This window comes from Gambusia affinis, linkage group LG03 (assembly GCF_019740435.1).
Source record: "Gambusia affinis linkage group LG03, SWU_Gaff_1.0, whole genome shotgun sequence".
In the NCBI taxonomy this organism is placed as follows: Eukaryota; Metazoa; Chordata; class Actinopteri; order Cyprinodontiformes; family Poeciliidae; genus Gambusia; species Gambusia affinis.
Genome location: NC_057870.1, coordinates 27523786 through 27542370, shown reverse-complemented (window position 1 = coordinate 27542370; position 18585 = coordinate 27523786). Strand labels below are relative to the sequence as shown.

The following is an 18585-nucleotide window of genomic DNA, read 5'->3' as shown; positions in this document are numbered from 1 at the left end:
AATAAGTTTTGATCATTTAATATAATATATGCATGTTATATTGCTCTCTGATGCTTTTTCATCTTTGTCTGTGTTTATTATTTTTGCAATGTCTTTAGTGTATAAAAGCAGATTTGGAAATATAGCCTAAATGTATTTATTTAAATTGGTGCTAAATGTGTGAAAGTATAAACTGAAACTGAAAAAAGGACAGTATTTAATCATTTTTTCTAATTCCTCTCATTCAGTTCAACAGTTGTAGCTGTTGTTGGCTTTGGGCAGTTCAGATCTTCTGTAGAGGTCAGTGTTACAGTGGGTCTGAAGAAGCCTCTGACTAAAGACACTTGCTGATGAAGCAGATCCTCAGAATTTTCCCTAATTTTATTAATTATTTCTAGTGGTTCGACAAAAGGTTTGTGGTGAATATCCATTGGTTTGTTGTTGTCCCCAAAGAATGGGCGGTCGTAAAATAGATGTCGTGTCTCGTGTTCACACATCATGCAGATTTCACTTCATTTATCTCTGTTTTTCATTACAGGAACTAATAAAACAATGTTCTGATGATTATCTAGCTCAGAAGTAAACAGAAACAAACAAAATCCTAACTAGTACCATCTGATATTATCTCTGTCTGATATTAAAATTAGTTTGATCTAAAATAAGTGTAATAAAAAACAGCAAAAACACTTTTTCACTGACAGATTAACAGAATGATAGTTAGATATTTCTTATTAAGCCACAAAATTTTACTTTAAAAAAACCTTTAGTTTTTTAAACACGTTTAAGGGAGGTTTCTGAACCTTCTAATGTTGCAAATATCAAGAGAGTGCCGAGAAAGTGCTTTATATATATATTAACAACAATTCTTTGTATTTTTTCTTTAATTCAGTTAGTGCTCAGTTCTTTCAAAATGCAATTTCCAGTCCATCAAGTTGTTATATTTCGTGTGTTGACCCGCGATATTCGCGGGCGTTAGGCGCCAGAACCGCCCACGAATAGCTGAAAATACTTGAGACCCCCTTTATTACATATAGAACTTCCTATTTTAATAGTTCAAACCCCATTTTTACCTTAATATGCCTCATTACACACTGTGGAAACCACTTTAGCTCTACAACAGAAGCTAACGTTTAACATTTTTTTCCCGCTCTCGGGGACTCAGCCAATCAGCACCAAGGAAAATTAATGGCGCTTTCGGATTGGCTGCCTTGCCAACTCTAGCCAATGGCGTAGCACTGCGTCATCATCCGCGCTTTCTCTAATCGTTTAAAGAGACAGTAATCACTTACTTACATGTGAACTTTTTATTTTGAAGACATTAATAAATAAAACTGATATATTCTCTCATTATTGTGGCATTTAGCAAATAGAAATAATTTTGGTGAGTTTAACTGACCTAAAATAAGAGAAGCTTGTTCTGATTTAATGTCAATGTACCGGTATGTAGACCTGAGCATGAGTGTGTAGAAATAAAAACCACTCAGACAAACAGCGTTTAAACCTAAAACATTTATGTGTTTTTTTTCTGAGAAAAACGTGGTTATTTCGATTCGTACAAAGTTCCAATCTGAAAGTCTGCAATGTTTGAGACAGAGTAAAACCAGCGACATTTGTTCTGTACAGGAACATCTAGAGAAACCCAACAAAGACAAAATGTGCAACATGACGTACATCTCTGACTGGAGAGGAGAGAAAAAAGCACTCCTTAAATGTGAGAATGTGAAAGACACCCCCGTATTATCGTCAAAGAGTCAGATCGTGTAAAGCTGTTTGTACAAAAATCCCGGTGAAGTTGGTTCAGGAGTGAAGTATAGGCCTCAACGTCTACCGCTGCTGCTCGCGGCCCAATCCGTCCTGGGGTTGTGCCGACGACCTTTCACCTTCAAATCATGGACCAAAGGGTTAAATGCACCACAGACGCATCAACTGCCTTCAATAATCATTTTAACATTCATCCCTGATTTAAAAAGTTTACATTTCATCTCCTTTTGCACGTTTGATGTAGGAATAAGTGATTAATCTAATTCCTTAAAGACAACTTTATAATAGATCTATGTTTTTATTACAGCAGCATAATCAGAAAATATGTTTTTAACTCAATCAAAACTCTTCATTTACCAAAAATTTAATCTTCAATTTTTAATTAGGGAAATATTTTGCACTCTCATAGTAAATAGAACCACATCTATTCAGTGACTTCTACTAAAAAGCAGACTTTACAGAACCCAAATCTCCTTGTGATTAATTAAACATGGCTAAATGCAATTAAAGTGACTTAAATTGTGGCTAAAATCCTGCTGCTTCTGCTGAGAATTGACTTTATCTTTCTCAAAAAACAAGCAGCTGAAGTCTGTAAACTTCTTTTAATATGGCCAATGTATAAAACAGATTTTTAATTAGAATTTGCAAGTTTAGTTTATTATTGAGCTGGTAAAACTAAATAAAATTTTATTTATTTATTTGGTTTTAGATATTTCTTTGCTTCCTTCAATAAATGGCCAGACTTTATTTTTATTTTTCCCGGTTTCTCGCCCAGCTTCATTGCTAAAACCAATAGGATTTCATGTCACGTCATATTTACTCCCCAGAAAACAAAGAATTAATTATGACAAGTTCCTAGAAACGCTGATCAAAATAGAAAGCACATTTTATTAACATAAATTATTTCACTAATTTATTTTGTTGAAATTGCTGCTGGTAAATTTGCAAAGAGCATTTACTTTATAATAAAGATTTTTTATTTTTTGGTTGAACTAATGTAAATCTTTGTACTCAGATTAAAATTACTGTAGAACAGATTATGCGGTTGCAATAAGAGATGAATGTATTTACAGGCTTTTCTGGAGTGGCAAGAAATACGGGTTCTTATTTGTTAAATTTCATACACCTGAACTCTAAAAGCCAATTAAGTTGGTAAAGATTTTCAACAATTTTTGTTTTGTCCGCCCTAAACTCTGTGTTGCATCCCAAACTGATCAGTGAGGAAGAAAACATCACAAACTCTATTTTTTATCATTTTTATGCACCATGACAACTGTTTTGGCAAAGAAGGACAACTGCACTAATAGTTGTTTGTATTAAAAATGCAAAAAGACGTAGGAATTATACAACATTATGTACCTGTGCAAGAACAAACATTACCTGTGCTTATACAGAAATGTCAGAACAACATTTTTCTGTGTATTTTTATTCAAAGTGACTCAGAGTTTTTAGTGTGAGAGGTACCGCAAAGCCCTGAGCTCTAACGTACATAAAGGGCTTTTAGTTTTAATCCTCAGAAGCAGCTAAATACATTCTGTTTGGAGTCACTAAGCTACCCCAGTAAAGACAGATTGTATGTCACTCGATTCTTTGGCCAATCAGGGACGGGAACATTTTTAAAACAACATCAGGAGAAAAAAATATTATCTGTGAGTATAAAATATACTGAGCAAATCAAGCAGAAATTAGAGAACTTGGCTAGTTTGGTGTGAACTGCTGTTCTTACAAGTCAAAATGCTCTGAGGTGCCTCAAAAAGTGAAGAATGCATCATTGATAAAGGTGAGGGATAATCCCAGATTACCAAAATAAATACTTCTAATTGGATGAGGTGTTTATAGTAAGAGGAATCATTTCCTGGCTGGTGTGACAAAACAGACCAAAGATTATAATCTCAAAAGTAACAAGAAAAAAAAATAACACAAACTACAGATTATGCAACCCCCCCCCAAAATAATTATGCCTTAGAGACAGGAAATGTGCTGAGGTTTTAAATCCTGCCCCCATTTTTCAAATACTACTTCTAAAAACAAAGTTTTAATGTTTTTAATCTTAAAATCTCCTGATCATTCCTCAGATTTCATTAATTTAAATATTTTTTGGCATTTCCTGGCTCGTGAATTTTAGATATGCACCAAAAAAACAAACAAAAACAAAATAAAAATAAACACCAATAAATGTATGACATCCTCATAACGTTCATAAATTCAGCTTTTTGTAGAGAGAATTACATGTATTTTACCACATCATTTAAGGTCCATTGTAGATAGAAAAATAATACATTTGTGAGAAAAAACTCAAATTCTGAGATTAATATCAGAACTTTGGGGGGGAAAAAAAATAAAAATCAAAAATTTCTGAGTTTGTAAATTTGAAAAAAATGTATGACAAAATAAAGCAGAAATTAATTTTAAATTAATTAAGAAATTAAGATTTTTTAAAAAATTTTTTTATTGAAAATAAACCATGAAAATTTCTGGGTTAGAAAAGTTGAAAATTTGCACACACACAAAAAAAAGTCTCAAATTGTGGCATTAATCTTTTCTAGAAAAAGAACTCGTAAATTTCTGAGTGTGAAAAGTCAAAAATTTGCAAGATAAATCTCAGAAACGTTGAGATTTATCTCAGAAATTTTCTAGAAAAAAAGCTGAAACTTCTGAGTTTGAAAAGTCAATTTACTAAAAAAAATTCTGAAATTTCCAAGCTTTCTTCTAGCAAATTTCTGCAATTAATCTCAGAATTTCTTTTTTCTCACAAATTCTTTTTTTTCCTATCTACAACAGCCCTAATACGCTTTGTAGTATCTTATATCATTCCTACTGAACTGTGACTTAAAAGATTTATTTCTTTAATGTATGAAAAACAAACTGGGACAGAAGTCATCTCGTCTCTCGTCACGTTTCGTGTTGAATTTATCTTAAAACAGAATCAACGAGCCGTCATGATCTCATCTAAGGCGGGTCACTTCAGCAGCTTCATCCCCAATTTTTGGTATCAAGCTTCGTTTTAAAGGGAGGAAATTAATCAACGCAACAAAAAAAGGTACGAAAAGGAGCAACAAACGGGCGAATACTTCACTCCTCTTGTTCAAGTCTGATGGTGAGCTGTACAGGGTCCTGTATAAAGCTGGGAGGGGGGGCAGTGTTTAAAAGCTGAGTGGGTGAGGTTAGAGGTGTGGGCGGGGCTTTCCCAGGCTGCACTACCTGTGGACCGGCAAGTGCAGGCCGTTCATGGGGTTGAGCGCGTGGGGAGCGGGGGGTTGCAGTTCCAGCTGGGCCAGCAGGGAGAAGTGGTCCGAGGGGATGTGGGGGTGGGGGCAGCCGGTGATGTTGTTGTCCACCAGCCACTGGCTGTCCAGCGGGCCCAGGACGCCCACGGCGCTCATGTGTGTCTTGGAGAAGAAGATGTAGTCGATGACACCCTGCGGGAACAGAAGAGACGTTCACAAAGAGCTCCCTCTAGTGGCGAACAGGTGAACAGTTTCCGCACAGGAATAAGAATCGGCTTCATTGGTCGGGTCAGTACGATGGCGCATTAGAGACATTGTAGATATTATCGAGATTTATCTCATGAATGTTTGAGAAAAACATTTTTGAGTTTCAAAAGTCAAAAATTTGCTAAAACAAACTCAAACAAAGGTAATCTCTGACATTTTCCAGAAGAAATAAGGACATTTGAGTTTTAAACAAAAAGTAAAAAAATCTGAAATTTTGAGATTAATCTAAAATTTTTTTGAGAAACAAGAAATTTGAATGAAGTATGAAGGTCAACAATTGGTGACAAAAATAAATTTGAGATTATCCTCAGAAATTTTTAAGTTTGAAAAGCCCAAAATATATAATATATAAAATATATTTTGCATTTAAGATTAAAAAAAAATTCTTCGTGTACATGTTCTACCCAGAGCTCAGTTTGAACTTTTAATTCTGTGAAATAAAAAATATATCCTAGTATCTTTTATTATCCAATTACTGATCAGTTAATCCTTTGGTACAAATGAACAACTGTAAACTAAAGGAATGCAGCTTCTTTTTAGACTCAACTTCAACGACAACAACCAGAAAAATATTCAAACTGAAGCAACTTTTCGGGGAAATTCAGCTTCATATAAGCCCTTTCTATTAGCAAAGAAAGCAGGAGCGAATCAGGAAGCAGAATATAAACACAGCGAGACAATACAACTATAGGATCTGATTTAGCAACATTTAAGATGGGAGGAGTGAATTCACTTCCCACTTTCAGGGTGGTAAACTTTAAATGTACTGTTTTAATGTGGGGAAGCTAAACTTTGTCCTCGTTCCTGTATAAGTTGAATTTGCACAGCAGCTCAATATATAAGAGGGGCAGAAAAAAAATCCTGGAGAAAAACTGGCATCATGTTTCCATCAGAGCAAAGTAACAGAGACGCTCCGAGTGCTGGTCATGAAACGAGACGAAGCAGAAAACCACACCTTATGTGAAAGTTGCTGGCGTGACTCATTCGAGGCCAGGCCGAAATGTCAGCGCGTCAAAAACTGTGAGGCGAGACGAAATTCAAAGGCTTCACCACAACACGGTTTAAAAAACTGAAAAAAGGACGCATCTCTGGTTGAAATGTCTTCCAAACCAACTTCTGGTTTCCACAGGAAAACTACTAAAAAGTGTTAAAAGATGTTCCACACGTATGATTTTGGGTTTTCCAGTCGGTTATGAATTTTAAGCTCATTCAACGGGCCCAAAACTTATTGTTTTCAGGTCAAATGTGAAATTAAAATGGTTGATTTAAAGGAAACTGAAGGAAGGAAAGATGCAAAATCTACTCGTGTTAGATTTCTTTAAGTTTAATTAATCTAAACTTAATGAAAGTTTTTGATAATCTAATAGCTGGTCTTGATCAATACTTCTCTAACAGTCCAGTATCCGACCACGGTTGAGTTGTTTCAGTCAAATGCGAATCCCTCCTTTTTAGTCAGGATCAAGATTCAGGGGGAGAAATCAAGCTTTTCATAACACTTCCATATTTTCACATTTTATCAGATTAGAACAACAAACTTAAAAGTATTTCACTGAGAATTTTTTCCTGACAGATCAAGAAAAATTAGAGTTGGAGTGAATAGAAAACAATCTTTGCAATGCAAAGATTTAAAGCAGCTTTAGGTCACATATATGGATGCAACAGTATAAAAATTTGGGCCAATTTTGATATCTGATATTATCGTATTTTCCAGTCTATAAGTCGCATGAATCAAAAAATGCGTCACAAAGAGGAGAAACAACATATGATTCTAGAAGTAGCAGGACTAGCAGCTATATAACGATAATTGATATTTACCAATATTTGGATTGGATTTTGGATTTACAAAAATATATTTGCTCAATGGAAACACGGCAGTCTTGGGGAAAAACCCCCCACTTGCTTTTCGATTAAGTTTTTGCGCTAGGATGAGGTGATTTTATTTAAAATTTGATCTATTTCGTAAAACTGCAATGAAAACATGTGTTTCACGAGTCACATGATCAACAACCAGATGTTACTACTGACAGAGCAGACAAAGAAGACGACAGGAAGTAGAAAGATGATGGCGCAGGATGTTTTTTAAAACATTTATCGCGTGAACAAACTTATTCACATGTGATTTTAACTACGTTTCTTATTTTAACGAAAACACATTTAGTTTTTTCAACATTAGCAGAATACTGACAAAGTTTTGTGGACATTTGCAATGGAAACGCAGCCGGTGAGTCCTGCTGAGCAGCAGGTTTGTACCTTGAAGTCATATGTGTAGTTGGTGTAAGGCATCAGGTTGCTGTCGTACGCGCTCTTCAGCTGGAAGCTGTGTGTGATGCTGCCGTCCGAGTTGCCGTTCTTGCCGTTGCAACTGAAGTTGGTGAGACACTCGTTGTAGCGCAGCTCCTTGAAGTCCTTGTGGTTTTCAGCCACCCCGCCGTTGCTCAGGTACTCCACCACGCCTGCAACAAAATGCAACAAAAATAACTTAAAAATAAGTTGTTTCGGCTTAATTCAGTGGAACATGGTCAAAATCACTGAAGTCTTCTTAACTCAAGTTAGTGATTAATGAGTTAATCCATACTGATAAGTCAGTAACAATTAATTAATAAGCGGCAATTTTATTAAAAACCTCAGTTTTCTCTTGTATCAAGAGGTGTCGATTATCTTTCCATAACATGAGGAGCTTTTAAAGAAGCACATCATTAAATGTCAACATTTTGTGTCAGTTGAATGACTGAATAAACAGAAAATTTAGACTTTCTCACCTTATTAAACTTGAAACATAAACCTCGTAGGTTATAAAGGAATAATATACGTGAAAGACTTAATTCCCCATGAAGACAGAATTTTTTATACAGAAGTCCCGTCTTATCTGTAGTTGTTCTTGAAAGAATATTAAGACGTAGCTATATGAAGTGCATTAACTCACGTCAGCCATAAAAATAAACCTGCCGCGTTACATTTTTTCTGTCATAACTTCCGCTTGATTTCTATCATCAAATCCTCGCCTTCGTTGCTCATCGGTCAATTTTAGAATAACAGGTTTCCGCTGCTCCGTCATCCAGCTCGACTGAATGAGGTTAAATTAAGGATCTTATCGAGTTTTTATATTTCAGATGTTTATATTTTAAAAGAAAACCGCACAAAATGCATTTTGAATCCCACACCGAACTCTGTTTGGATCGTTTTAGCTTTCTACGCAGTGATATCTCCGCCATCTTTGTTTCTATACCAACGGAAATAAAGATGGCGGCGCCTCTGCTGGATGGAGGCTAAACTGCAACTCTAACAGAGGCGGATGTTATAATCTAATAAACCATTGATGTACAATTAACCTTAAGTTGATTAATTATTTGCTGGACTTACCAGAGTCGGGCAGAGAGTTGAGGTCGGCACACAGGACGATGGGGATGGATGACAGGTCAGAGGTCGGGGAGTCTGTTGTCATGGCGCCTGAGGCTCTCTCAGCGATGCTCTTCAGCTCCGACAGAAACATCATGGTTTGGATCAGCTTAACGTCCGAGTACTCCGGGTCCCAATGCAAGTGAGCATTGCCCACAAGAAGTAGCTGCCTCTCCTGAGGCTTCACGCCTCACAAGAGAGAAACAAAATTATAGATTTTAAAAGTTTAATAAACATAAAGACAGGCAACAAGAACCTCCAAAGTAAATTAAATAGCTACTAACTTTAACACAGTGGGGGGATGTTTTACTTCCAAAATTAATTTTCAGCAAGTTTTATAGGTGTCATGAAACTCTTTAAACAGTAAAAACAGAAATTATTACTGTATCTGGCAGCAAAGCTTTCCTTCACAGCACTAAATATCAGGAACTCAAATCAAATGTATAGAGCAGACATAAAGTCAGAAAATATTAAGCAACACAAGGCATAAAAACGGCAGTTAAGGCCCATTTAACTCTTCAGTAAACAACAAAATTACGTTGTTCACAGAGTGACAAATCTCTGGTGCCACCTTGTGGAAATACAGGATATTGCACATGAATTTCACAGATTTTTCACAGTAATTTAGTCGTTTTTTTACATAGAATATTTAGACGTTTTGATTGCATTATTTCAACTTATAGTGAATAGAATCTATCAATGTATAACAGAAAGAGGGGAAAAATAAAAATCATGGTCACATGACCATCTTGTCTTACCACTGGAGAACATGTTCTTATTAACCTCCAGCAGAACCGCCACACCAATGTTGTCTTTGGTCATCACTCTGTTCAGCATGACCTCTGACCCCTCAGAGTTGGCCATGGCCACCTGATTGAACTCCACGGTGTGTTTCTGGACCAGAGTGAACCTGCAGACATCCGCAGCGTCTGGGTTAGCTCTCAGGCGGACTCCATGTTGGTTCTGTAAAACTTTTGAGGTTCTCACTTCTCGGTCTTGAAGAAAATGGCGCAGCCGTCGACGTGTTTCCTCTCCTGCTCCGAAACCAGCTTGGCGCGGGATTTGGGGCAGAAGTAGCCGTCGTAGCCGCGGTCCTTTAGTGTTTCCAGGAACAAGGTGTAGTGCTGCTCGGTCTCCACTTCCTGCAGAAACACAGAAGAAGTTTTACTGAACGGATCGGATCACTGGGAATCGGTGGAGGTGGGTCTGATGTTTGATCAGATCGCTTCCCTTTAGAGCAGTGGTGACCAAACGATTTCCCCAAATTCAAACTATTGGTGGCCCACTACTGTTTTTTAAATTAAATATACAAAAAACATTTTGTTTCATATATTTTTTATTTTTTCTGTTTAGACATAAATTAAAAATGGTATTTGAAGATATTTCTAGAAACGGGATCTTTGAGTCGTTGCAGAAGTTTTAAAAAAATAAAGGTCTCAAGTTAGATTTTTTTTTCAAAAGAAAAGAATAAATTTTCCACTTTAATTATAAAAAATTTATTTTTAAAATATGTTTTTGAAAAATGTTCTTAATTTTCTACATTTTCTCCCAAAAAATGTAAAAAAATTTTTTTGAAAAAGAAAAGGAAACTTTTCATGTTTTCAAAAAAGTGTTTCAAAAATACTTTTTGAATTTTTTTCCCCAACGTATACATATATTTCTTAAAAATAATAAAAAAGACAAAAGCACATTTTATCACATTTTTTATTTATTTTCCATATATATATTTTAAAATAGTATTTACTATTTACTAAAAAGCAGTTTTTAATTATTTTGGGAGAATAAAAATACAATTTTAAATTTTTTCAAACACATTCTGTTTCTTCTCAATGAACTTTTCACAATTTTATTTTAGCAAATGTCACTGGATGTTTAACTTCAAATAAGAGAAAAAATAAGTTTCTTTTGTATCAAACAACATTTTAAAAAGCTAAAACTAACCATCTGCATTTTGTTGCTTCCAGGTAAAATTTGTACATTTTTCAATTTTATAACTCAGATTTCACTTTAAATAAACTCAGTTTCACCTGCAGGCTGATGATGTCGGCGTCACAGCCGGTGATTTCCTCCATGATGCCTTTCTTCCGGTACTCCCAGTTCAGCGCCCAGGACGGACAGTAGCCGTAGAGCTGCCGCGTGGCGTACTTGTCGCACAGCACGTTGTAGCACATGACTGTGAACGCAGCTGCAGGAGAAACCAGAGGAGTAATCAGAGCGGCGAAGAGTCGCTTTTAAAGAGTTAAACCGACCAGAACCGACCTGTTGGGCTCATCGGGTCTCGCTCTTTCAGAGTGATCCACGGTCTTTGGGGGAGCTGCTCTGGGTGAACTGGGGGAAAAATCATTTAAACGAGACGATGGAGCGGGTTATAAATATTACATTAATATGATATAAATATTAAATGTGCTGCTGAGGGTTTTACCTGCCAGATTGTCGAGCATGTAGTTCAAAAGCTTTCTGGTTCCGTCGGGCTCCTGGTACAGATTCAGGATGTCCTGCGATAACGGATTTCCTGCAACAAATAAATGCAGCCTAAACGTCAAAATGCAACTATAATGTGTGGTTAATGTAATAACTACACATTTTCATCTAGCACATTTTTAACATTGTTTCATTTTATCTGTATTTTTTAATCTTGTCCTAAAGTGGATGCTGTATTTGAGTCTGTTTAATGGTTCTTAATATTTTAAAATGCTGATCACTGGGAGCCATTTTGAATCATGTTATATTTAGATTTATTTTTTATCAATGTAAAGTTTCCTGTCTGGCAAGAAAACCTCACAAATCTACAAATCTACTATTAGTTACTGCAATATTAATATTACTAATATTAAACAATTATTTTTGTTGTTGCAATCTTGTTTTATTATATTTTCTTTAAAACTTTTTTGTGTGAACTTTTATATAATAATATAATTTATTGAAAAGATAAGAGATTATACGTAAATCCAGTCGAAAATACATGGTAATATTATGTGTTTTTACAGTGTAGTAGCAGATTATTCCACTTACAATACGGGAAAATGTCTTGTCATAAAATTACCTGTAGGTGAAACTAATACTTTTGTTTAAATCATTGTTAATAAATTATTGACTTAAAACAATCTCTTATATCTGGCTGAAAAGTTACTTGTAATTTATTTCTGTCGTATTTTAAGTGTGCTAAGATATTTGCACTAGAAACTAGACCAAAAATATTTGGTATGATTTTGTTTTTGGAGTGTAAATGTCCCTAAATAAATTAATTAATGGATGGTTCTAATATAATCACTGAAGGATGAAGAAGTCTCACCTTTTAGTCCCAGAGTTTGAAGCTGGAAAAGCCGTCCGAGTTCATAAGGCAGGACTCGTAAAAGATTGTTGTTTAAAAGCAATTCCCTGCAAAAAAGCAGCAACCAAGCATTAGTGTTCAGCTCTAAGCTTTTATTTCTGACTATAAAATTATTTTCCGTCCTTGACCGCGGAGTTTGAACCTTTATTTAGTTGTCTTAGATCATTTAAATCCCTGCAGAATTGTAAAGAAATGATTAAAGGTTCAGTAACAGACTAATGCAATTATAGCAATAAAGTGAACAAATTGTTTTCTATGTGACAAGATTTCACTTCAGGGTTGAATTCTAAATTATCTCCATCACTACTGATCAATAAAAGCTGTTTCTAGAGGCACTGGAATATAAAGCTAAATTGAAGCAATTTTCAAGTTTTCTCAAGGTGTATTTTTGGTGATTGAATCCTATACTTATTAAATAATGTAAGTTTCACTGCAGTCTTGTATAAAGAGCGATATATGTTCAATAAAAATAATTTTTTTAATATTTCTCCAGATATTTGAATGTGTTTTTTTCACCTATAACACAGGAAAACGTGTTCTTATTAGTGAAATAATCTAATAATACTTTTCTAAATCAATGTTAAGGATTTACAAGCTCATATATCTTGTGAAAAGTTACTTGTAAGTTAAATTATATCTGAACGTGGGGCGATGATAGCCAAGCTGCATTATGTGCAAACAGCAGGAAAATTCACCTGCAGTAGCTCGTATTCAACCTGAAGAGGGCAGCATTGAGATGGTTTAAGGCAAAATATGGCAGAATTAAACAAATTTACATCTCAGTTTGCACAGAAACATTAACAGTATTGTATATTTTCCAGGCACATAGCACCATTTTATAGTGTAATAGTTATAGTTAGGTAACTAACTTTGTTACCTTCGGTTGTTAAAAAAAATGCTATATAAATCTAACATGACTTAAAATAAATTTCACTTTGTAATTTAACGTCTTAAAATTGTGTCTCTGTCTCTTTAAGAAACTCCTGCTCTCACTTATCTTCTAACCCTTTAACAACATTTTCACCAGAATTTCACTGAGAAGCAGCTCAAATAATGAGCTCAGCAGCTTTTTGCTAATTGCTGCTGGCTAGTCTGAAGGAATGAGTGGGGGAGGGCTGTGCCTCAAAGGCGGGGCTAGATCCACCCAGGCGTTTCACACAGCTGAATGGTTGCCATGGAGATTAAAGGATTTCTCAAACATGCATGAAAGAATCAAGGCAACACTCCAGGTCTGTTTCTGATGAAGGAGTAACATTACAAAATGATATAAAAAAAAAGATGATTTTTACATGATACCGCAGCTTTAAGAACCAATTTAGACTATTTATCTACAAAAAACCCCCAGCTGACTTGAGGGTTAGTTCCTCCTTAAAGAAGGTTCTGATGAAAAGGAAAAGTCCAAATATACAAAGTGTCCCATTCCTGGGTAAAACATCTCTATGATGGCAGTGTGATGGTTCTGGTGGGAATCCCTGGGTCCGCTCTGTCATGTGTTTGACAGGTGCCACATGGCGCAGGGCGGCTTACCTGAGAGAGACCATGTTGCCCAGTTCGGAGGGCAGACTGCGCAGCTTATTGGACGACAGGTTCAGGTAGACCAGGTTGGGCAGCTTGGCGATGTCCGGCGGGATGCGGGTCAGGTTGTTGTCGTTGATGTGCAGCGCCGTCAGGTGCGTGAGGGTCCATAACGAGCTGCTCAGGCTCCTGACTCGTCCTGATTGAAGAAAAATGCAAACAAGACCACATTAAAATCTGATTCTGAAGAACTGATGATGATGTGAGGTTATTGTAGTCAACTAAAACTAACAAAATAACAATAACTAAAACTGACAAAACATTTTTGCTAACTAAAACAAATAAAAACGGTAATTAATGGTGAAAAACAATATTGTGTGTTTATAAAACCTGCTGAAACATTCTTTGTTTTGTGTTTATCTACTTATTAGCCTTTCAAACTGATGTGAAATTGATTTTTTTTCTGACACAAGCAATAAGCATCCATTATCCTCTAAGCTAGTCCACAACACAGCGGGAGAAAACACCAGTCATTTGGTTGTGGAATAAATTTTTTGAAAATGCTACACCTAAAATTCAGCCAAAGTGTGAAAAAACTAAAACTACTATTCTAATTAATAAAATCTAAGCAATATTTAACTAATAATAACTAACAAAAACTAGCAAAAGAACTCTAAAAACTAATTAAAAGTAACTGAAATAGACAAAAAGTCAAAACTACTATAACCCTGGTCTGAGGAATTTCACAGACGTAGAGCTGGATGATACGGTTGAAGAACATATCATAAGCATTTCATATCAGTCGATATTGATAATTATTGATTTGGTCTTTTTGTTTTAAATATCAGAAATAGTACCAAACTGGTGGCTTGACCGTTCCTGTTTTATCCACAGTTTTTTATTTTCAAGCACGATGGCAGAACTTTAAACTGTTGCTGCAGCAGTTACTCAGAAGGTTGTTGCTAGGTAACCAAAGAATGAGTGAGTTGCTAGGTAACCAAAGAGTGAGAGAGTTGGTTGATTCCTCTAAAAACAACATTATTATTGGTTTTCGCAATAACTTCTGGGATAATTTGTCAACCAGCAAAAGTTATCGTGACATGCCTAGAGATGCAACAATCTGATATCAATATTTGTATCGGTCAGAATATTGAAAAATAACCTAGATTGGGTATCGGTGGCAATGCGCCCAATCCATTTGTGCAGATCTATTCAGTCTAAATCTATAACTTATTTATTTTAGTACAATATTACGAAATTAGTTTGTTGAAGTTTAATTTTTACATGTTTGACCAAGTGATAGTAAACATATTGTTTTTTAATCTGTTTCAATTTCTTTATTATTTATTTTACTTTGGCTGTTCTACTCCTGAATGCAGTGACTGAACAAATTAAAGTTGCTTTTACGTGTTCGACCAAGTTTGTGAAGTTATTAGTGTATTTATGTGTGCTATACTGGTGCAGAGTTATCAAATAAACTTGTAATTCAGTAAATTTATGTCTGTGTTTAAAAAATTTAATCAATTCAGCACTGCGTTTCTGTATCGGATCGGTATCAACCGATACTAAACCTCAGATATTGGTATTGGAAGTGAAAAAAATTGGATTGGTGCACCTCTGGACTTCCTCTCTGATTCAGTCTGAACTGAAGAAGCCATTTTGTCTTTTGAAACTTCTTCAAGAAATAAAAGAGGAGACGACCAGCTGCGTTTGAACCATCTTGGATGTTTCTTTAGCTGAACATTTTGAACTCAAAGCTTTGGGATTTATTTTCCGTTAATTAGAAGCAGTCGGACTGACCGGTTATCTCGAGCTCGTTCCAGTGAGACTTCTTCCCATTGGCCGCCTCCTCAGCTGACATGATGGTGTAACATCTGCGGGGATCTGGAGGATCATATTTTTCCTTTGGCATACCTGTTAATCTGAAACAAAAACAAAGCAAAACAAAAACACTGAGTCCAGCTTTTAATTAGGAGAGAAAAACTTTAAAGAGAGAAAAAAAGAAGTTTCGTAAACAGATTTCAAGAAAAGAAGAAGTTAGAAGAAAAAAAGCTGCTGGCTCTTTATTAATACAATGTTTCTTCCAGGTTGACGCATAATACCGCTTCAACTGAATCATACATCATAAGACTGGAGATGTAAATTTTAACAGCTGCTTTCCAGGACAGCTTGAACATTTCTGGCTGTACAAACCTGTTTTCTCATCTCAACTTTTTCTTTTATCAAGTTTCTTTCACAAATATATCAAAACCCTATCAATAACCACCAAAGAACTGTGTGTAATAACTATAATTCATAATTTTATGAGTAAAAACATAAAAGGTTTTATACATACTTCAGGAAACTTGTGTGTTTTTCTGAGTTTTGGTAAAATAGGGGTGAAGTACTTTGTGAAATAAATAAAATAATGATAAAAGTGAGGTTTCTTCAGGATACATTGAAACGTATTTATATTTATTGAAGCTCTTGTGGAAACAACAGTGGAGAAAATAAAACCAACATTCCTGCAAATAATTTCAGTTATTGAAATTCTTAGAGATCATTAGCTGTATTTCAACTTTCAGTCAATAAATCATTTTTTTTTTTTTATCACAACAAGAATTTTGTCAAGACAACAATAAATAATACAGTAAATGTTAAATTTACATTTTGGGAAGATTTACTTCTAGGATTACTTTTAACACAACATACTTTTACTTTTACTTGAGTACGTAATGTTTTCAATGTCACTAAATGAGGAAGAAATGTGTTTTAACCAAACTGGAAATAAACACAGTTTATGTCAAAGTGAGACCTCCTGTTCATATACCTGCTTTGTTGTTCTGACGTTATTTTCCATCTGCTGAACCTGTTGAGCCAATTAAATATCAAGAAAATAAAGTAAGTACTATTTATTGTCACTTCACCCTCTACTAGCATCAATATTACCTGCAGTAAGTGTGAATTTTTTCTCTAAATCTTTAAAATAGCAGAATTTGTACATAATTTTATAGTTTTCTCTATCTGATGAAATCACTTTTAAGATATTAAATCAAATAATCCAATACTTTTCATTTTTACTTGTGTATTTTGGGGTATGATCTAATAGGATTTGTCTTCTTCCCACTCCTTTTCCAACTGGATATAAAGGTTTGGTTATGTATTTGATATATTTTTGTTTTCTTCTTAATTATTTCATTTTTTTTCTCTGACCTTTACTTGTTTGAAATAAATAAGGATTCCATCTCAATTTCTTGGATGGCTACTTTTTACTTTTACTTGAGTAAAAATAAGTTGAAGTAGGTGGTGTTTATGCAGCAGCAGACATGAGGTTGGCAGAGGTGAACAAGTTTGGAAAAGAATTGCATAACCTGTTTACACATTACTGGGTCACAAGCAAGGAGCAGGGTGACATATGGCCTGCTGGCATCTGTTCATATCACAGAACTGCACTTCCAGACGAAACTTTCATCACACCCATGCAGGAATTTTTATACATTTAGACTCTGAACATCAACTAATCACTAAAGTTATTTTTTTTTCTGAAAATGGTCGCCTTAAACTCTGAGGTTTGTATTTTTACGAGGTGGGAAAGTTTTTTTTAAATGGGAGAAAATGTAGCAATGCCAACTGCACAGACAGCTGAGGGACGAGTCTCCAAACATAGATGTAGTGTCAAAGTAGCCAGACGGGCCCGTTTGGGAAGAAGTTCGGCTTAACAGTTGTCACACCTGACCCCAGAGTCAATATAAGTGTCTGATAATTGATAATATTGATAACACTGATCATATTAACACATTAACTTAGACAGTGGTAAAAACAGCACACAGCCGCGTTCACCGGGGAGCGCCTCCGAAGCAGCGGGTTGGATTAGTTCGGCTGTCGGCAGCTGTGCGCTCGACACCCGGGCTCACCGGGGCTCACCCCCGGGGAGCCGATCTGCCAGGAGCGGGTTTAATCTCACTCGGAACCGACCCGGGTGGATGTGTTCTGTGTGAACGCGAACCGAGGCGGGACTTTACCTTCATTCGGGTGCGGTAGAAGACGGTTTATGAGGGGAATTAGCAGCGACATGCAGACGCGCCTCTGGAACCCGTGTAGACCCCTGAACGTCTCGGAAACAGAAGGAAGAACAACAAACGCGGCTTCCGCTCGTCCCCGTCACACTCCCGGAGCGCGCGCCTACAGGGTTGTGCAATATTTCTTGTGTAACCAAATTTAATAAAACTTTTAGCGATTAGAAACAAAACATAAAAGAATTATTATTATTATTATTATTATTATTATTATTATTATTATTATTATTATTATTATTATTATTATTATTATTATTATTATTATTATTATTATTATTATTATTATTATTTATTTATTTATTTATTTTATTTTTTATGAATGACTAACCTTCAGAAAGAAAGAAATATCCACCAGGACCATGCCTGCGCATGTGTGGGCTTGTTAAAGAATCCAAATGTAAGGTTGAATAACTCAACAACTAGATTTGAGCTGTTTTAGTATTTAAGATTTTAAACAAGAGTTGATCAAAGGTACTGTAGTTTATATTCATAAATATACCCCTGAGGTAAGGTTTAAAAACCTTTCATCTTCCAACCCACAAAACGACAGTTGAAGAGATATGTAACCATGACTTTCGGTAAAAGGTCAGTACTTTGTTTTTATTTTTTAATAATTAAATATATTTATGTCTTAAAAGCCACCATCTGTATGTATTGTAGTAATATATATATTTATAGAGAGAACAAGTCTCTTTAAAACCAGAAATTAATACTAGAAGTTAAAATTCTCTTTGTTTCTATCTATATATTTTATTCTCCACTATTATACCAATGAGTATTCATTGACGATATTTTTAAATAATAATGAAATCTTCCAAATATTTGTATATGCACTCAGTTTATTGTTGAAAGTATTCTAGATTCAGTCATCTAAGCTTAATATTTAATGTCAAACTTTTAAGTGTTTTAAATAAAGATTCAATGCATAATTTTACTGAAAGCAAGATCTTAAACGTGCGGAAGAGCGTTTCTTTTAACGTAAGTAATTTACCACTGAGTGTTTGTTATAAACCACAGTAGATAAATTAAACTCATATTCTCTAATTTTTTAAAA

General features: G+C 35.2%; 1 protein-coding gene across 1 annotated transcript; it reads right to left on the bottom strand.

The window, feature by feature from the left end:
- Positions 1 to 1473: 1473 nt before the first annotated feature.
- cnot6l (CCR4-NOT transcription complex, subunit 6-like) lies at positions 1474 to 17632 on the bottom strand. Its single transcript, XM_044111344.1, has 13 exons — positions 17478 to 17632; positions 15277 to 15398; positions 13489 to 13675; positions 11923 to 12008; positions 11053 to 11142; positions 10890 to 10958; positions 10658 to 10815; positions 9618 to 9772; positions 9389 to 9540; positions 8595 to 8819; positions 7485 to 7687; positions 4942 to 5159; positions 1474 to 1859 (listed from the first exon to the last, which is right to left on the bottom strand). The coding sequence occupies exons 2-13, from the start codon at positions 15386 to 15388 to the stop codon at positions 1856 to 1858; spliced, it is 1659 nt and encodes a 552-aa protein (XP_043967279.1). The 5' UTR covers positions 15389 to 15398; positions 17478 to 17632; the 3' UTR covers positions 1474 to 1855.
- Positions 17633 to 18585: the final 953 nt, after the last annotated feature.